Source organism: Athene noctua, chromosome 35 (assembly GCF_965140245.1).
Source record: "Athene noctua chromosome 35, bAthNoc1.hap1.1, whole genome shotgun sequence".
Lineage (NCBI taxonomy): Eukaryota > Metazoa > Chordata > Aves > Strigiformes > Strigidae > Athene > Athene noctua.
In genome coordinates, this window is record NC_134071.1 from 429,729 (window position 1) to 450,243 (window position 20,515).

The 20,515-nt window shown below is 54.3% G+C and overlaps 1 protein-coding gene across 5 annotated transcripts in view; it reads right to left on the minus strand.

The window, feature by feature from the left end:
- PAK4 (p21 (RAC1) activated kinase 4) overlaps positions 1-20,515 on the minus strand; it is a 28,689-nt gene that overhangs the window by 4,150 nt on the left and 4,024 nt on the right. For 2 of the 5 annotated variants that reach the window (XM_074930748.1, XM_074930745.1), the window contains exons 3-4: positions 2,608-2,831; positions 295-972 (exon numbers count right to left, since the gene is read on the minus strand). In XM_074930748.1, coding sequence (XP_074786849.1) covers positions 295-972; positions 2,608-2,811 — 882 coding nt within the window. In that variant the 5' untranslated portion in view covers positions 2,812-2,831. Of the gene's footprint in view, positions 1-294; positions 973-2,607; positions 2,832-11,282; positions 11,637-12,756; positions 12,846-20,515 lie in introns of those variants that run through there. The other 3 variants (XM_074930746.1, XM_074930747.1, XM_074930749.1) reach the window with 3 other exon arrangements.

A 20,515-nucleotide genomic window follows, 5' to 3' on the forward strand; every position in this document is an offset into this window, starting at 1 on the left:
AAAAAAATGCCAGGAGCTAACCCCCCACGGCGTGGGGCACTGCGGAAGGAAAAAAAAGTTTTGAGCTGGAAGGGGGAGAGGAACCGGCGGCCGCTTCGGAGGAAAGCGCGGGGTGGCCACGGGGCTGGTGGTCTTCAGCACGCGCCGCTTGCCATCGGAACGCGGGAGCTGGCCGCTTGCTCGGGAGGCGGAGGAGAGGCAGAGCGAGGAAAAGCTCCCCCCCCGGGAAGGAGAGGTCGCTGCCAAGCGGATCTGGTCGGAGCAGGGAAGGAGAAGGGGGGGGAAAACCTTTACCTGTGAACCCGCCGCGCCCCTGCCGGGGTCGGTCTCAGCCCGCGGGTAGGTATTAAAAGGTCGTCCCGTCTGCTGAACCGTCTTCATCACCCCTTCGGAGACGGGGATGTTGGGAGTCCGGATATTGGCCCCGGAGAGCGGGCGTTTGTCCCCGGGGGACTGCAGGCTGGTCTCGGCGGCGTAAGCGGATTTAGGGCGTTTGTCGGAGGCTTCGGGGCGTTCCCGCCGCACCACGCGGTCGGCCGGTTCGCTGAGGTCCCTGTCGGCGGAGTATTCCCGCCAGCCGTCCCGTTCGGCCACGGCTTTGTGGTATTCGGGGGGGGGCGGGCGGCTGCTGGAGGGGGGAGCGGGTTTGGGGCCGGAGTCCTGCCCGCGGCGGTGCTGGTGGTGCTGGGCACGTTGATCTTCCCTCTCCCGTGGTTTCTCCTTGCCCGGCTCTAACTCGCTCCGGGCCCCGGGACGGTTCTTCTCTTTGCTCCCGCCGGCTTCGTGGTGCGGGCGGGCAGCGGCCGGGCCCTCGGAGAGGCCGTTCTCCTGGTAGAGGTGGTCGTGGCAGGGCGGGAAGAGGGGGCTGTCCCTGTGCAGAGAATTGGAATGGGACACGGACGTGTTCTCAAACTCGTCCAGCAGCCAGGTCAGGGAGCCGTCCTTGGCGGCTTTGCTGCCCCGTACGATGGTCTTTTTGAGCAGGACGTGGGACGGGAGGCGGACGGGAACACAAAAGCACGAACAGAACAAAAGAAAAAAAACAACAACAAACAAACAAAACAAAACAAAACAAAAAAAAAAAAAAAAAGGGAAGAAAATAAAAAAAAAAAAATGAAAATGAAATGCCTGGTGGTGACGGGGACACGGCTCACACAGAGGGGATGTGGGGAGGGGATGGAAACTGAGCCCTTGAGGGGCCGTGCAGCCCCCCAGGGACGAGGAGGATGAAGGGTGGGGGAAAGGGGAGGGGGCTCGGCCTTTCCCCCCAGCCCCGGGTGCCACCGGGGGGTTTTGAGGTACCAAAATACAGGGAGCAGGATCCGGCCTCGTGCTGAGAAGCCTTTGGTCAGCCCAGCCCCGCTCGGGGGGGTCACGGGGAAGGGTCTGGGGGGCTGCTGGCAGCGCCTCGGCCCCCGGCTTGTGTTGGGGGGCTCCGTCAATCCCCCAACAGGCTGTTGGGAGCCAGGTTTGGCTCCCGGCCGGGGCAAAGCTCCGGGCCAGCCATGGTCCCTCCTCCCCTCAGTGTCATCGGCCCGTGGAGGAGGGAGAGGAGGGGAGGAAGGACACGGTTCGTTTAGTCAAAGGTTAACGAACCTGTCCCGAGGGGGAAGAGCAGAGCAGGGAAAAACGAAGCCTGATGCTGGCACAAAAGTCCCAGCCGGGTGGGACACGGGAACTGGGGAGCTGTGGGCTGCGCAGGGTGGGGTTCCCCTGGCTCCCAGTATCAAACTGGGATATGCGTCCTCGGGGATTCGAGGCTCTGAGGGCTCAACCACGCAGCAAGAGGCGAGGGGACAGCGGGAGCCACCCCCAGCCTCAGCCTCGAGGAGGAGGAGGAGGATGCCTTCCTCCGCAGCAAATATCTCCGCACAGGGGAAGCGAGCGCAAGCAGCGTCCTCGGCTATTTATATCCCCTCCTCTTCCTCCTCCTCCTCTCACTGCCTCGAGGAGCGGGTTATTTCCTTGCACCTCCGCATCAAACCCCGGTTGGGCGCCGCCGCGGGGCTCGGCAGCGCCGAGGGGGTTTCAGCGTCTTTTTGGGTCAGCAGAACGGCGCCGGCGGCTCCGCTCGGAAGGGCCGCAGCCGGCGTTACTCACGGCCGCTGGAGCCGCCCCATTGTCCGAGGGAAACCAGCCGAGGCGGCGAAGCCACCGGCTACTCAGGAACGCCAGCGCCGGGACCTCGAACGAAGGGGAAGGTGGAGGAATGGCCTCGATTGGAGGGGAGCAGACAAGCCAAGACTTTAAAAAAACGACATAATGGCGGCTTGGGGAAACACAGGGATGGGGAAGGGATGAGATGGGAAGGAAAAGACACCCGTTTCCCTGGCGTCTTCTTGCCGCGTGGTTTGTTTGGGTTTTTTTTTTTTTTCTCCAGCTGCCGGGAGGATGCGGGACAGGTTTTCCCATCGTGCGGGCGGTGGTGGGGTGGTCCCCCGTCTCACGCAGCCGAGCGGCCGTGGGGGACGCGCCGCTGCCGTCAGAGAGACCGAACCGCCGTCTCACCGGAGCCCGGGCGATCCCCAAGCCGGCTTTTCGGCCCCAAAAACCACATCACCGGCCCACCCTGAGCGGGCCAGTGGCCACGCTGGCAGAGCTGCCTACCTTCTGGGAGCTGTGCTGAATGGTGGTGATGCAGACGGGGTCCACCAGTGGCTTGGGGCGCTTGGCCGAGTCCTCGATGATGCCCTGCCATTGCCGCGGCAGCCCCGTGAATTTTTGCTCTTGTTGGTCGTAGCCGGTGTGGACTCGGTGCTCGAAGTTGGAGGGGGCAGAGATTTCGATGCGTTTCTTCTTCCTGCCGAACATGGTGAGGCCGGCTAGAAGGCCTGGGACGGGCAAAGAAAAAGGAGAAGAATAAAGCCTGGGGGAGGACGGAGAGGCGGCGCCCCCTCCCAGCTCTCGCTCATCCCCCGTTTCTTCCCCTCTGGGTTTGAAGATGCGTTTTCCCTCCTGCTTTTATTTAACGCAACGCGGGGGCAACCCGGGGAGCCTTTTGGGGCTCCCACCTGCCCAAAAAAATCCCACACGAGCTTCCGTGACCACCCGGGGGGGGAAATTTCCTCGATTCTTTTCGGTCTTGTCATGAATTTGTATCCTCCGATGCGCCGCGCGCCGGCACCCCAGGGATTTCGGGGTGATCTCGCCAGCGTTTCGCTGCGCCACGATTAATCTTGAGCTGGTTTTGGAGCCGGAGTTTGGCAACTGCCCCCTCAAGGGCTTCAATCAACATACGGCAGAAAGCACCCGCCTGGACACGGGGGAATTGGCAGGTATTTGGCGTTAGCCTGAAGTTAAAACACTGAGCAGGCACCTTGGGGGTAAAAAACACGGATCCTGCGGGCCTCCGGGCTCGTTAGCCGGCCACCGATGAAGCCAAACCAGCCCCTTCCCTGAGCAGAATCTCCCGAATTTCGAGCAAAATCTCCCTAATTGCGAGTACAAGCTTGCTAATTGTGAGCAAAATCTCCCTAATTGCGAGTACAAGCTTGCTAATTGTGAGCAAAATCTCCTTAATTGCGAGGAAAATCTCCCTAATTGCAAACAATCTCCCTAATTTCGAGCAAAATCTCCCTAATTCTGAGAAAATTTTCCTTATTTCAAGTAAAATCTCCCTAATTTCGAGCAAAATCTTGCTAATTGTGAGCAAAATCTCCCTAATTCTGAGAAAATTTTCCTTATTTCAATTAAAATCTCCTTAATTTCGATCAAAATCTACCTAATTTTGAGCAAAATCTCCCTAATGGCGAATACAATCTTGCTAACTGTGAGCAAAATCTCCCTAATTCCAAAAAAATCTCCCTAATTCCAAAAAAATCTCCCTAATTCCAAGCAAAATCTCCCTAATTTTGAGCAAAATCTCCCTAATTCCGACAAAATTTTCCTTATTTCAAGTAAAATATCCTTAATTTCAATCAAAATCTCTAATTTTGAGCAAAATCTCCCTAATTTAGAGCAAAATCTCCCTAACTTTGAGCAAAATCTAATTCCGAGACAATTTTCCCTATTTCAAGTAAAATCTCCCTAATTTCAAGCAAAATCTCTCTAATTTTGAGTAAAATCTCCCTAATTTCGAGGAAAATCTCCCTGATCGTGAATACAATCTTGCTAATCGTGAGCAAAATCTCCCTAATTCCAAGAAAATCTCCCTAATTCCGAGCAATATCCCCAATTCCGAGCAAAATCTCCCTAATTCCGAGACAATTTTCCTTATTTCAAGTAAAATGTCCTTAATTTTGATCAAAATCTCCCTAATTGCGAGCAAAATCTCCCTCACTTTGAGCAAAATCTAATTCCGAGACAATTTTCCTCACTTCAAATAAAATCTCCCCAATTTCGAGGCAAATCTCCCTAATTTTGAGAAAAATCTCCCTAATTTTGAGAAAAATCTCCCTAATTTTGAGGAAAATCTCCCTAATTTCAAGAAAATCTCCCAAATTCCGAGCAAAATCTCCCTCACTTTGAGCAAAATCTAATTCCGAGACAATTTTCCTCACTTCAAATAAAATCTCCCTAATTTCGAGGAAAATCTCCCTAATTTTGAGGAAAATCTCCCTAATTTCAAGAAAATCTCCCAAATTCCGAGCAAAATCTCCCTCACTTTGAGCAAAATCTAATTCCGAGACAATTTTCCTCACTTCAAATAAAATCTCCCTAATTTCGAGGAAAATCTCCCTAATTTCGAGGAAAATCTCCCTAATTTCAAGAAAATCTCCCAAATTCTGAGCAAAATCTCCCTAATTGCGAGCAATCTCCCTAATTTTGATCAAAATCTCCCTAATTCCGAGCAAAATCTCCCTAATTTCGAGCAATATCCCCAATTCCGAGCAAAATCTCCCTAATTCCGAGAAAATTTCCCTTATTTCAAGTAAAATGTCCTTAATTTTGATCAAAATCTCCCTAATTGCGAGCAAAATCTCCCTCACTTTGAGCAAAATCTAATTCCGAGACAATTTTCCTCACTTCAAATAAAATCTCCCCAATTTCGAGGCAAATCTCCCTAATTTTGAGAAAAATCTCCCTAATTTTGAGGAAAATCTCCCTAATTTCAAGAAAATCTCCCAAATTCCGAGCAAAATCTCCCTCACTTTGAGCAAAATCTAATTCCGAGACAATTTTCCTCACTTCAAATAAAATCTCCCTAATTTAGAGGAAAATCTCCCTAATTTTGAGGAAAATCTCCCTAATTTCAAGAAAATCTCCCAAATTCCGAGCAAAATCTCCCTCACTTTGAGCAAAATCTAATTCCGAGACAATTTTCCTCACTTCAAATAAAATCTCCCTAATTTCGAGGAAAATCTCCCTAATTTCGAGGAAAATCTCCCTAATTTCAAGAAAATCTCCCAAATTCTGAGCAAAATCTCCCTAATTGCGAGCAATCTCCCTAATTTTGATCAAAATCTCCCTAATTCCGAGCAAAATCTCCCTAATTTCGAGCAATATCCCCAATTCCGAGCAAAATCTCCCTAATTCCGAGAAAATTTCCCTTATTTCAAGTAAAATGTCCTTAATTTTGATCAAAATCTCCCTAATTGCGAGCAAAATCTCCCTCACTTTGAGCAAAATCTAATTCCGAGACAATTTTCCTCACTTCAAATAAAATCTCCCTAATTTCGAGGCAAATCTCCCTAATTTTGAGAAAAATCTCCCTAATTTTGAGGAAAATCTCCCTAATTTCAAGAAAATCTCCCAAATTCCGAGCAAAATCTCCCTCACTTTGAGCAAAATCTAATTCCGAGACAATTTTCCTCACTTTAAATAAAATCTCCCTAATTTCGAGGAAAATCTCCCTAATTTTGAGGAAAATCTCCCTAATTTTGAGGAAAATCTCCCTAATTTCAAGAAAATCTCCCAAATTCCGAGCAAAATCTCCCTAATTGCGAGCAATCTCCCTAATTTTGATCAAAATCTCCCTAATTTTGATCAAAATCTCCCTAATTTCGAGCAAAATCTCTCTAATTCCGAGACAATTTTCCTTATTTCAACTAAAATCTCCCCAATTTCGAGCAAAATCTCCCTAATTTTGAGTCAATTCTCCCTAATTTCAAGCAAAATCTCCCTAATTAAAAGTGTTTTTTCCGGCACGTGGGCCGTGCGGCCAAGACAGGGCTGTCGGTCTTCACGTGCACCGCTGCCTCGTGGAACAGCTGCGGTTATATTTATCATCCTCCAGACAAACGCCCCTTTTTTGGGTTCCAGTGACCAATTCTGCCAAGTTTTCCCCCAAAGTGCTGTGCAGCTGCTCTCCGAGAGGCGACAGAGGGACAAATTTCCTCGCAACCTCTGCGAGGGCCACACGACCCGGTTCATCCTCCGTGAGTCACCACGCTCAGATGAAAAAGGTCCTAAATATAAAAACTAAGCAAAAAGCTTTCCACAATTAAAAGCTAGAAGATTTTTTTTTTTTTTTAAAAAAAAAAACCAACAAACCCACAAGGTGTGACGGGGAAAGCAGCGACTACAAGCCCGGGCAGCCCAGTGACACCCTGGAAAAGGTCATTTCTCTGGACGTGGGTGACTAACACCCTTCCCTAAGCCTTTTACCTGAAAGGTGTCATTTGAAACCACATTTAAGCGTGGTTTTAAGGCAGCGTTTTAAGTTACAAGCTGAATAAACCGGCAAGAAAAACAGCCTGACCCGCAAAAAGCCGGGCACGCAGATGCTCAGCCTCAACGAGAACAACAGACTGTTTACTCAGGCGCTTAAATACAGGTCGAGGAGCCTAAAATACAAGTCAAGGCTGCAAAAACTAAACTTAGCAGCGGGGCCAGCACGTTCTCAGCATTAAATCCAAACCCAGTTTTAGCCTGACAAGTTATACGGTTTCCCTCTGCAGGCTGTGACGACAAAGCCACCCGACGCAGCCGGTTTTGCTTGTTTATTTATAAGTTTTGTTCATTTACGGAGCATTTGAGACTCTCCCTGAACGCATCTCGGTGTCCCAGGATGAAAAGCGGGGGCCGTGGAGGAAGCCTGGCCCCAGGGTGGACCCCGACGCTGATTTTCCTGGTGTAAACACCCGCAGCCAAGCACAATAGAGGCTTGTTTACACCGTCCGAGCGCCCGCATCCTTCCAAGCTCAAAGGTACACGATCGATCCCGCTCAGTGGGAGCCCGGAACGTTGGCAAACCTTCCCTAAATCAACAATTTCAGGTTGTTTTTTTGGAAGCGTTTCAAGGGTTTGTGCAGCCGAGCAGATGCTGGAAGTCGGCGCGAGCTCGGCCAGGCGCGTTCCTGCTCCTCCCGATGTGGGAGCGGGAGGGGAAAGGGAGAAATTTCTGGGTTGGGGTAGGAAAAAAAAAATAAATAAAAAAAGAATAAAGCGAGGTTTAGATGGATATCACCACACTCAGGGAGCCCTCGGCTTGGTTGAGAGCTGGATAAAACCAGGTTGGAGTTACCGGACCCTATTAAACCCCAGCGTTGAGTCGAGGGGAAAGAATAGTGACGCAAAATGCTCCGAAAGCAGCTTCCTGACCTTAAAATTCTGATTTTTTTCCCCCTGATAAATGCAGGCCGAGCGTCCTCCGGCTCCACGTGGGGTGCCGGTGGCCGGTGCAGCGGATGCAGGTGGCGGGGTGAGCCCCGGCCAGCGTCCCCTCGCCCAGAGGCTCTGGCCGCAGCCTGGACAGACCGGTAGTGCCGGGTATTTCCACCTCAGCGCTCCGGCTACCGACTGCAAGCTGATCTGTTGCCAAATCCAGCTGATCCCCGTAACTACCGGCTTGTTCCAGCCTCAGTTTGCGGGAGCTGCTGGGGATCTGTCAGGCGAGCCACGGTCTGGGAGGTGCTGCAATTAATTAACGGGGGGGTCAGGTTAACGATCTGAACCAGGCTCCTGCTTGAGCGCGGTGTCCGTACACGGTTCGACCCCCAGAGAGAGACGAGGACAAAGCTGCAAACCTTGACCGTGCCTGAAACCCCGAGCAGGTCAGCGCTTTGCCTTGAGAAGCACCTTGGGCTTAAAAATATCAAAAAAACAAAAAAAAAAAGCACCTAAAAAATGGCCTTTTTGGGGACAGCGTCGGCGTCGGGGAAATGCCACCGTGGGGACGAGCCCACCAAGCCACAGCGGCACGAGCCTCTCGCCGTGTCCAGCTCCAGCCCTGCCGTCTCAAGCTCATCAGCAGAGGAAAAACCAGTTTTTATTTGTTTGTCAGTAAATTAGGCGGCTGGGAGGAAGCACACCCCTCCCACACGGGACCGGGGACGTGAAGGCAGCTGAATAAAACAAACCCGAGGAAGCCTGGCATTTTAGGCCACTTATTTAAGGTTGGTTTGTTTATTTAACCGCGTGGCGAAAAGGAGCGGTGCCCAAATCCGGGAGGATTTCGGGGCAACGCTGCAGCCGGAGGGATGCGATTCCAGCAGGACCTTTAGTTCAGGCCTAAAGCCTGAACCCACTGGCTGGTTTAACAGCAGCCGGGCTAGAAGCCGGAGGGGGCCGAAGTCGGTTGAATTGAGAGGCTGAATCCTCGGGGAGATGGGGGACACCCCCAGCACCCACACGCTGTCCCTGTCCCGCAGAAGGGAACGATCCCGGGACGTACGGTGACGCCGCCCAAACCCTGCCCAGGAGCCGGGGCCACTGTGGGGTGGATCCGTTTTTTTTTTTTTTTCCCCCCACTTTCACTACGTTCGGGTGGCAATTGTGGCCGTTTCCTTCCATTTTCACCTCCTGAATCTGCTTCCGACAGGCTGCCGGGTGCGAAACTCAACAGCTCCCGAGACAATCCCCTTTCTCCACGCAGGAAATCCCGACTCCAGCGCTCCCGCACCCCGCTGCGTCCGAGGCGCTCCCTCCTCTCCAGCTTTGTGATTTTCTGACTAAATTCCTAATCCGTTTGGGGAAGTTTTTCTTTGCTCCACCCCAGTCCCCCTTTAAAAAACAGGGGGAGGGGGGGAATCCGGTATCTTTGCAATTCTCCCGTTTTATCTGCTCACCTCGGGGGTCTGATGCTGCAGCATAACCCAGCGCTGCCCCAGGCTGGGACAAATCCTGAACTGCTCCACGCACGGGCAGACACATTCGTTAGGAGTAAACGAAGCTGCGAGCACCCAGCCAGCAGGGTGATGGGGTTGACGAGCCAGGAAAATGTTACCTTGCAGCCCCCCCCCCCCCCCGATGGTTAAAAAGTCCCCCTGGGGCGGGCGCTTCTGTTCGGTTTTGTTCCCGCAGCTTCTAGCCCGGGCAGACCATCACTGTTTTGGGGAGAAACGGGTGTTTTACACCACTCCCGCAGCAGGACCGTGCCCGAAAGGAAAACTCAGGCTGGTCCCTCCTGTCACCTGCCCCAGCCGCTCCCAAACGCCACCCTCCTTCTCACAGGATCCTCTCTCGCACGCAACAGCCTTTGCGCGGACAGAGGGCCCGTTTCTGGATGGCAAAGGGTCTCTTGGTTTTGGGAGAAAATCACTCAGTTTTGAGCGGAGTGGTTAAAAACCGACGGCTTTGGGTTTAACTTTTAGGAAAATATACCTGGAGGAAAAATGTCGACCCGCACACGGGAGGTTGGAGCATCCAAGCGCCTCGGGGATGCTGCTCGTTAGGTTAATCAGCCTCCAAATCTGCCTCGGCTTCACATTAAAAAAAAAAAAAATCATTTTGGGGGAGGCAGGGTGAAAACGGGCAGCGCAAAGGGGCAGGGGGGGCTGAGCCGAGCCTGGTGGTGGGCTGGGCTCTCCCTGCAGGAGGAACAAGGGGTTAAGAGCGGGTTAACATCTCCCCCCAGAGTCCCCCCTCTTGGCTCCCGACTCGGCCTCCACCAGAGCTATGCACATTCCTCAGGCCTGTCCTAGCCCAGGTCAGATTCCCTTTATCTCCGCTTTATTTAATTAGTCAGCCATTAACTAAGGCTTCCAGCAGCCCTGCGTAAACAAAACAGGGCAGAATATTCTCCACTGCTGACAAACACCCCGAAACCTGCGTTACTGCCGGCAGGGAGTTTGCTAGCAGCTTTCGGATGAAAAATAAAAGGGGGTGTGGGGGAAAAAAAAAAAAAAAAAAAAAGATGACAAAGGTGGACGCAAGCAATTCGTTCCTTTGCGTCGAAATCTAAACCCGATAGATCTGAGTGTTCACCCACGGGAGAACGTCCTCCTGCCGTTAGTGTGGACAAGGCAGGATCCAGAAGCAGCGTCCCGTTTGTCCCCGTTCCCCCCCCCTGCCCCAAAACCTCACCCGCTCACCTCCTCCTTAAACACATCAAGCCCAACAAAATAAACATCTGGTGCGGGCGCCGCCGCTCCCCGGCGAGGCAGAAAGGGGCTGTTTGTCCTGCAGCTGCGTGGTGGCCGCGGCCCGGAGCTGCTCTGCCCACCCCGGGCTCCGTAAGGAGACTTTCTGAATGAATTCCCGACCCGTTGGGGAAGTTTTCTGCCCGATGTGGGCGAAGTTGGGATTTTGAGACGCGGTTTTTAACTTGACGGTGCTCAGAAGTCGGTTGAACTTAGAGAAAACACAAACCAACCCCTACACGGAGAGGGGTTTGGGGTCGTGGCCACCCCCGGCATCACTCAGCTTGCCCAGAGCCTCCTCTGCAGGTGGAGGAGCCCGTGGGACCCCCCCCGGGAGCAAAGGGAACCCCCCCGGCGCCTGTGCTGTCGCCCTCCGCGCCGATTCACAACCGACTCCGGCACCCGGGCCGGGTCAGGCTCAGACACGGGGGGTTTTAGGGGTCTTCCGAGCCCCCAAAGCCTCGTTGCCCCATGACAGCTGCCTCCGGGTGATGTTATCTACCCCCGCTTGCTTCCAGGCAAGAACAACCTTTTGCTTGCCACCAGCTGGGAAGCGTTAGCCACCGACCAGCCCTTCCACACCATTAACCCGCGGCCGAGCAGGACGCCCGTGCTGGAGGAACATCCAGTTTTTAAACTCCAAATCCCGCCCGTGGCGCAGACGCAGGGCTCGGCTTTCCCCCGCTCGCTGCGTTTCAATTTTTTTCTCCTTTTTCTTCCCATGCAAACAGGCCTCCCCCCCTTCCATGAGCTCCGCGCAGGGAAAACGAGAGTCCCTCCCCTCCTCCTCGCCAGAAATAACTCCGTTCCCCCCCTCCCCGAAACACCGGCCTCACCTCGCAGCGCCGCTAACGAACAACAGACCCGCTCCAGCTGGCAAGATGGAGAGATCCCCTGTTGCTCCGCACGTTTCCGACCAGGCTCAGGCTCGGAAAGGGAATAAACCTCCTCTGAGAGCCCCCCCCTCCCAAAAAACCTGCTTAAAACTCATTAAAAAAAACAAAACAACCACAAAAATCAGCCAGACTCGGCGTTACTCACCTTCCCCATCCTCCTGCTTCCTGCAAGCCGGAGGGGGAGGAGGGAGAGATCGCCCCAAGGTCTGACCCTGAGAGGGGTGCAGGAACCGAGGAGCCGCCCCCCAAACTGTGCACAGGTGTCCCCTCGTGGGGGGGGAAAATGGGACTGGGGGGGCTGTCACAGCTCGTACTGGAGGCCACCAGCTCCAGCCCAACGCTCCCGACTCCTGACGTTGCAAACTCTGAAGCGCCTCCCCCAGCACCGGCCAGCGATGGGTGGACGACGGTGGGACGGGGGCTGCGGTGGCCCCGGCCCCACCAGGGCCGGCATGTGGGGAGACCCGCGGCTCGGGGTGAGCCACCAGCAGCTCCCCAAGGCGGCCGGGATCCCCATTTGGTTCTGGGGGGGCTGCCCCACGGCCGCTCTCACCCCTGCGAGCGACAGGAGACACACAGCTCCCCGTGCCGGCGGCGTCTCCCCCTCCCTGCCGCCGTCCTGACTTTCCCAGCTTCGCCTCCTTCCCGACCTGCTCCTATCGCCCTCCAGAACCGGTTTCACACGGCTCTGGGCTCACACCGGGTCCCTCCTCGGCGGCTCTGGGCTCACACCGGGTCCCTCCTCGGCGGTCAGATGCCAGCACCGAGGGATGGGCACAAGGGAGAGCAGCCCGGTTAACCCCGCCGTAGCCCAAAATGGGCCCGGGGAGGTGAAGCAAAGCCCGTCCCGCTCCGGGTAACAGCTTCCCACCGTCTCCAGCGCGTCCCACACGGTGCCTAACGCCGGCGCTACGGCCCCGCGATTTAACGGGCGTTAGTACCATTTTCTGAGACCGGGAGCGCCGCCGCCGCCACCGTTGAACTCTTGCCCACGCCGCGAGGCCGATAATCCGTTGGGCGAGCACGGATGGGGGGAAGAGCAGGGAGAGGAGACGGTGGCGCGGCCGCCGCGAGGCTCGCAGGGGTTAAAGACGAAGCTTTGGAGAAGCAGAGCAGGAATAGAGGAGATTTGAGCCGGGAACCAATGAGGCAGCAACATTTGAAACAAAGCAGCCAGTCAAGTGCCCCTCCGGGTGGCTGGGGATCAGGAGACTGGAAGGAAGAAGAGGGAAAGGGCAGGGGAGAGCCGGCAGAAAACCCGCCGGCTATCCCGGCAGGAAGAACCAGCCCTCCCAGCCCGGCTGGCCCCGGCGTTTCCCCGGCCAGGGCCGCGGCCCTTCGCCACGCCACGCTTCCAGCGAGTCCTCCTGCCCCCGCGCGTCCCCTCAGCGCTTGCACCCACTAAAAATGCCCCTCAAAGCCCGTCCGTGCCCCGGGGCACGGTCAGACCCTGTTGGCGCTGCCGGGAACCAAACCCCCTCACGGCCAGGACGCATCCCCCGGGGTTTTTGCTGCTTTTAAGACCCTTAATTAAGATCCGTGACCCCCAAAACCTGGCCAGGGGGACGCCGGGTGCCATCGGGAGCCTCTGCACGAGGGCGAGGCGAGCGGCTCCTCACCTGGGCATCGGGCGAGGATCACACCGCTGCTGCCTGAACGCCGGCGACGCCGTTTCCGAAACGCTTAACTGCGGGTCCCGTGAGGTGCTGCGTGCTCCCAGTCTCGCTCGCTGCGAGGAAAAACGGCGCCCGAGCCCTCTCCGGCACGGAAAAGCGAGGCTTTAAGGTCAGCCTGACTATTCCTCTCCGCTCTTTTCTTCCCTTCGGTGTTCCCTCAAAAGAAACACCCTCGAATCGGCTCGATGAGCCGGCGGCGAATCTCACAAACGAACGCCGGGGGAGTGGAGGGGGGGGGGGGTTCACCCGGTGTCGCGCCGGGCTGAGCATCCGTGAGCCGTCCGACCCATCGGCCTTCACCGGGAGGATCATGAACCGGGCAGAGGAGAGCGGCCGGCACCTGCCGGGGAGGAGAGTCGAGCCACCGCGGCTGCGCCTCCACCGACCCCATCCCACGGAGCCCGACAACGTCTGGCAGCTGGGAAACTCTTATTTTTATTCAAATGCCTCGTACAAGTAGGGAAGGGGGGTGGTGGGGGGGTTTATAAAAACCACAGGCAGGAACGTTAATCATCTACCATGGTTTACAACGCGATTGCTCACTTCCCCTTTGCGCTAATTTTCCTCGTATTTAATTCTCTTTCAGAATATTCATGGATCAAAATATCTTTCTGCACCGCCACCGGACTGCTAATTGGCGCTTGGAAGCTTTCCTAGAATCACATCAGAAGGATGTGGCATCCCGGGGGGGGCGTGGGTGGTGGTGGGGTGTGTGTATTTAAAAAAAAAATAAAAAAGATCATCAGATGAAAACTAATTTCTACCGCTTTTTTGTTAGGTTTAGTTGTTTGGTTTTTTTTTTTCCCCCCCTCTCCAATTTCACAAGTCACAGCCTCCCGCCGCTCGGCTGAGCAAGTGCTCGGATGGAGAAGGCGGTTCGCTTAAAACCTGAACAGAGAGTCGTGGCCCCAGCGATTTCAGATGTTATCCAGGTGGTGAAAAGCACTGAATTCACCCCAAGCTCCCCAGGAGCTCAAAATAAACATTTCAGCATTCACAGGCTCCTCGTTTTATCTGTTTGGGAAGGAGAAAAGCAGCAGTGGGGAAATGGGAAGCGCTCGAGCCACGGCTTCTCTGTTAACGCAAGAAGCAAAACCCATTTGTCCTTCCAGAAAGTTGTTTTTTTTTTGGTTTTTTTTTTTTTGTTTTTTTTTTCTGTCAGGACAAACGAGCAGCGTCTTAAAACCCTTCGATTTGCACATCTTCAAAAGCTGCTGTGACTACAAAAATTCGCCAGCTGCTCTCTTCAGCTGCCAAGAGCACAAAGAGCCCCGGCACCAACTTTAGAGCCTTGCGCAACACGCTCGTTAATTCACAGGAAGATAAAAACGCATCAAAGGAAGAGTTCTAGCCCCCAAATCGTTCCGAATTCAACCAAAATTAGCCAAAGCGCACGTTTTCCTAATCCTCGCCTTGCACATGATGTCTCCCGGACCCGCAGCACCGAGCTCAGCCCTTCCCACCCCTGTGAGCTCAGCCCGGCAGCGCCTCCGATCCCCAAAACAAAACTTTAAGCCTCAAAACTAACTCCACTTGCAACTCATCCCCACCAGAGGATGAAAAAGGCTTTGCCTGCTGATTAAGGATACCGATTAAACTCAGACACCACAGGGAAAAGAGCAGGCCTATTTCACTAGGGCTAACTAAATAATGTAACAGAGCAAAACACGCAGTGAGAAAAGGCAGAATTAACGCACCTAAAGCAACAAATAGGAAAATACAGCATCAAATCATCGCTACCTGAGAGAGAATAGCCCTGGGTGCAGCGAGGGTTTGCAGAGCCTGTCCTGGGCGGTGGGAAATCCTACGCGGTGTGTCCGTCCGTAGCTGAGCCCTCCGGAATCGCTGGGAGCGGGTCCAGCCTTAAGTACCCCCAAATCAGCAAGCCTGAATAACTGGCTCCTTTGTTTTCAGCAGTTAACTATCTTTTTCATTATCCTGTTGGATTCCACCCAAAGTTTGGCCAGGGCTTAGGGGGCAGAAACCAAGGGACTTTCTACCAAGGCCGAACACCTGCGTTGTCAGCCTTGAATAAAGTTGGATACATTTTCCCAGCGTTTCGTCCTTGCTGCAGATAATCTTCTGTCCAAGATGTATCTTTCGCTAGCAAACACATATTTTATGAGGGATGACATACTAAGTCAGCAGCTTCAGCTCGAGGCCTGTTGCTCAGGCTTCAGTACTTCCAACACTTTAGCACTTTTTACACCAAAAGAAGTGGTTTGTTACAACTTAGTGCAGCACCCACGAGCACGGTGGGTATCAGTTATCGCATCTACGGGATTCACCTACTGGCTTGGGCCCGTTGGCCAAGCCTGAGCACTTCACCCTCACAACAAAGTTTCAAGATACCGGTGGAAAAATGTGATGTAGCTGCTATTACAGGGCCTTCGTCCTCCCCACGGCCCGCACGGAGCAGCCTCAGCCACGCCATCGCCTTTTACTTAAACGTCTCAAGCAGCTCCGAGCTGACGCTGCTCTCGCTTTCAAACCCCCCCGTCGACAGCTCGGTATCGGCGCAGCGAGGCCCGTGCCGTGAGGATTTCGTACCTGCTGATAAATCCCCTCGTTCTAGAGGTGCCAGCGGTTGGAAATCCAGGAATTCCTCGAGGGTATCACATTTTCCGAGGAGGGGAAGGCCAAACCCGAAGCGAAGCGGCAGACGGGCGTCCCCTTCCAGGCGAGGACGTCGCCGTCTGCCTCGCCGCGCCGGCGGAACCTGGGCGCTTCGTTGGGGTTTGTTGAACCTGCCGGCGAGGGCGGGTTGAACTGGCCCGGCTGGCTTTGCACAAGCCAGGAGGGAAGAAGGAGGGAACTGGCCCATACTGGGAGCGGCAACCTTCAAAGAGGAGGAGAGGTGTCGGCTCCCAGCCCCGCGCCGGGAGGAGGACGAGCGGGAGGAACGGGGACCCGGTGGAGGCTGATGGCGCGGTACCCGGGGTGGGTTAAACTATGGATTACGCCTTAAACTAACTCGATATCCCACCCCCCCGGCAGACAGAGGACTCCTGGAATTCAAAGCATCTGAAGTACTCAATAACCCCTGCAAGGATCCTCCTGGTTTCAGAGGCAACGCACCTCCCCAAACGCAGCCTCAAAAACTCGATCGAAAAGGATGAATTTTCTTCAATCCTGTTGTCCCAAAGCAAAACTTCCGGCCTGCGGGACGTGGCGGCAGAGGGCACCCATACATCAAAGCTCTGCTCAACCCTCGTCCAGCCCTGCGACACCAGCGGGGTTCGAGCTCCACCCGCTGACAGAGAGGAGCCTCTCACCAGGCCACGTCTCCTCTGTCCTGCTGGGGGGCACCAGGTCATGAAGCAGGACCCCCCCGCCCCAGTGCTGTCTCACCGCTGCGAAACGGCTCCGACCGTACAGGGAGGGGAGAGAAAAAAAAAAAAAAAAAAAAAAAAAAAGCGAGTCCAACGCATCAAGAGGTCGGGGGGGCTGGATATTGAGTCAGCGGCACCGAGCGGGGCCACGTGAGCTCCGCTACGGAGCTCAGCAGCAGCCCACGGTGAGACATCGCCGCTCCCGCCCCGAGCGCGGGGGAAAAATGCTTGCGCAGAAGTTTCAGGTGCAGGAGCCTGCGGACCTCGACAAGCCGGGGCTTGCGGGGAGGGAAGGCAAATGCCTGCCGAGCTCCCTCCGCAGCCACCCGCGGCCCAGGAGGAGAGAGGTTAAACCTTAATCCCGTCGCTCGCCCGACGGGAGGGGAAACAACTGCGGGAGGTTGCTCTGCTGGGGTTGTTTGGAAGGAAGAAATCAGGTTGGGTTCAGCAGAGCTGGAGACAGCGAGCTGAGGGGAATTTGGAGGTGGCTCTTTGCCCAGGCACCTCGCGATCCAAAAGCGGGGTGCTACCTGCTAGAAAACACAGGGGAGCTCCCAACAGGTTCTTTCGCATTTGGATAAATCTCCCCATTTAATTCCACCGGTGCAACCGCCTCAATACCACAGGATTTTGCTGAGAGAGAAGAGTAATTATTTCGGCAAAGCCCAGCGTTCGGCGGAGCGAGGGTTAAAGCCAGAAAATCAAAAATCTTGGTTCAGAGCTGCGCAAACACGAAGCCGCGTTATTTCCATCCGCGCCTGATGCGCCGCGAAGCAACGCCACGTCCCAAACAGTTACCAGCCCAGCGAGGCCTTTTCCACCTGGCGGAAAGCTTCGGCTTCGAGTGAGAAATTAATTTGAATTTTTGCCTTTTCCCATCACTCCGGAGTCACCGCCCTGCCCCGAACTCAAGCCCTTGTCCCGCTTTTAACGCCAAAAGGCAGGTTGCTGGGAGGTTGTTCCGGGCTCTTCTCCTGACTCGCTCTGCAACACGGAGCGAGTCACCTCCGGGCACTTCAGTTTCCCCTTCAGCGGAGCAGGATAATATCGGCTTCTCGGAGCGGAAGATGATTACGAAGAGCTCCGAGGTTTTGGGAGAAGAGATGCTAGAGAGCAGCAGCGGCCACAAGCTTCGCAAAAGGATTCACATCCTTCACGCAACCAGCTACCGCTCTCGAAAAAAAAAAAACCAACACAGCGTGAGAGGAAGAAACGGTAACGAAAGGGATGGGATTTTCCTCAAACTGCTGAATATTTTGTAGAAAAAAAGAAACGGGGCGCACCTGGGTTTTGGCACGCTCCGGCCCAAAGTCAAATTCACCAGCTTTGAAGCAGCTAATGCTGAATTTTACCGGAATATTTTTAACTTTATTTTATTCCCTGAAGCCTGATATCAGGCGTTCCGCCCCCCCGCCCTGTCAGCAGTCAAATCCACCAGCTCTGAACCAGCTAACGCTGAATTTTACCTGAATATTTTAAGTTATCTGAATATTTTATATTTTATTTTATTCCCTGAAGCCTGTATCAGGCATTCCGCCCCCCCCTCCTTCAGCAGTCAAATCCACCAGCTAACGCTAAATTTTACCTGAACATTTTAAGTTATCTGAGTATTTTATATTTTATTTTATTCCCTGAAGCCTGATATCAGGCATTCCCCCCCCTCCATCAGACCAAGCCACCCAGAAACTCTCCCCTAAAACACCACGGCACAATATCGCACCAGAAACAGGCCGGTTCTCCCTTTCCCCACAGACACAATTTGTGCCTGGAAGCGTGAGCTCCAATTACCCTTATCTCGATTTCCAGAGATACCAGCAGAAGCGCCGCGGCCCGAAATTTCTCCCTTTAAAGCAGAATTAGCTGCGCGCACGCACAGACGGGAGATGAAATCTCGAGGCGCTTTGGGAAACCGTTTTCCAAAATTAGCTCCCGACCCAGATGGATCCTCTGGCGCTTCTCCGCTTTGCCAGGCGACCCTTCCATGCGGGATTATCCCACAAAACTCCCTCCCCCTTCCCCACAGTGACATTCAACCAACGTTTCTCCCCGAGCTGGTGGATGTTTGGAAACTCTCCGCTGGTTTAATCTGCGAGCGGGAGCGCTCCGGCACCTGACGGCTGTGGGAAGGGCGACAGGACTGCACCCTAGGGCACTAGAAAATAATTAGCACAGAAATTAAATAGGGACCGAGCCAGGAGGGACGCGCGGAGCTCGGGGATGGTGCGCTGAACCCCTGGGAGGCAGCGCCGGAGCCACCTCGGCACGCCCGGGTTTTAGTCTGGACCCGACGTCCCCGCGCGGAGCCGGAGGACTGGGAAGGCTCGAGCCCAGATCTGCCAGTTGTGAGCTGCTGGCCTGACCCAAAATCCTTCCTCAAAACCCCGCAGACCTACACCTACGCCAACCAGGAGCACAAACAAGGGCCCAGAGCCAAGATCTAAATCTACGCTTGGGTACGTACGTCGGGTTTAATTAGCAAAGAGCCCCGGCAAGCTCAGCCCCAAGGACCAGCAAAGCAGCGTCGGGCAAAAGTGTCACTTTTTGAACAGCGGTGACAATTCTCTAGCAAAATCCAGCCTAAAAGATGCCAAAATAAAACCCCGTCCTACCAGAGGCATCTGGCAACGCAGAAAGCGGGTGCTTTTAGTTAAAAGGACGCCACAAAACGCAAACTGGGCTGTCTGTTCTGGAAGCAGGAACAGGTTAAGAGCTGGTGTGGGAAAACTGGGCTGTTTTGGGACAGGGGATGAGGAACGAGCGCTGGCTGAGCTGCAGAGCTGTCCCGGCTGTGACTCTCCTCACCAACCCTTCAAGCGTGATTGCAAGAGGAAAGTTCCAAACTGATTTACAGAAAAAAAAAAACCAAACAAAAAAAACTCTTGCAGTTTCTATGCGGCATCTTCTCCTCCCACCTATCCTGGCCAGGACAAACAGGTTCCTCCGCACGCAGAAGATCCCTCTGGTCAAGGGTGGAGGAGAAGAACTCACCGATAGCTTTATTCCGAGAGCTGAACAAGGCATTAAACCACCGGGGAAGGAACAACAAAACACCCAAGGTGCCCCCGTTTATTTAATTCCGATGCTCCGGCTGCTCAGCAACGGGTAAAAAAGAAAATAAAAAAAAGAAATAAAAAAAAAAAACCAGCTCAACCCCGGGCTTGTGACAAAACCCGATTTATTTATTGAAACCAGATAACCCCAGCGGTCTCACCGTCCCAGCAGCCTCCCCAAGGAGGGGAATTCCTTGTAATGATGATTTTAATGCAGCCTGGCAGCGGATTGTCCTTCGAAACACGGTTTGGGCTTAAAAATCCTGATTGAGTAAGAAAGACGCGGGGCGGGCAACCGCCTCTTCTCGCTGCGATCCTCCACCGCGGGGAAGGCACTGGGAAAGTGGGGCACCTGCCTCTTCTGACAAAACCCCATCGCCGTGCCGCTCTTCGTTAGCCAAAGCTCGTTAGGAAGCTCCGGGGAGCTCAGTCCGGGGATCCAGGAGCACGGAGTCATACCCGAGCTCCCGTTAAATCCACCTCCCGCCGCAGCAGCTCGGCCGCAGGAGTCGCCTCGGAGGCCAGGACGTTATAATCGGCCGAAATATTTGTTTCAGGGAGGACAAAAAAAAAAAAAAAAAAAAAAAAAAAAGACAAGACGCCCCCCACAATCCCAAGCACAAAAGCCAAGGCTTCCCCTTCAGCGCGGACGAGACGGAGTCGCTGCAGAGCCCTCGTGTACCTCCGTGCGCTCGCTGGGGACAGTCACGGTGACCTTTTGGCACAACTCTCGGACATCACCAACCCCAAATACGCTCCGTGGAGCGTGAATTTCTGACTGGGCTCAGCTTTTTTTATTTTAATTTTTTTTTTTTTTTTTTTTTTCCCAGCGTAAGGTTTTCTCCAAGCCAGGAGCTGCGAGGTGAGGGGAGCGAGGCACGACAAGAATGCTGAACCGGGACTGTCACGGCCATCCCCAGCTCTTCCCCCCGCTCCGCCCCGCCTGGCGAGTTAACACGTGTTCTCGCTGTGCCGGGAGGCTGCGGCCCGGCGACGGGACGTGGGTGCCAGGAGGCGATTTGGAGGCGTATTCAGAGAGCGAGCGGCGCTCAGCTCCCCCTCCGCTGGCTGGAAAGGCCCCGACGTGGCATTAATGATGGTAAAAAAACCACCATCACGTTCATACAACGCAGCGGGCAAGCAGCCACCGGCTCCCGGGCAAGTAGCCGAGTCGGCTTCGCACAAGGAAACAGGGAAATAAAAAAAAACTCGGGAGCGGGTACCAAGCCAGCCGACGCTCCCCGCTGCGTCAGGTCAAGAGATTGAACGACCCGTTTGGGTGCTGCCCACCCGGACGGCGGGAAGGTGAAAGCAGGAGTT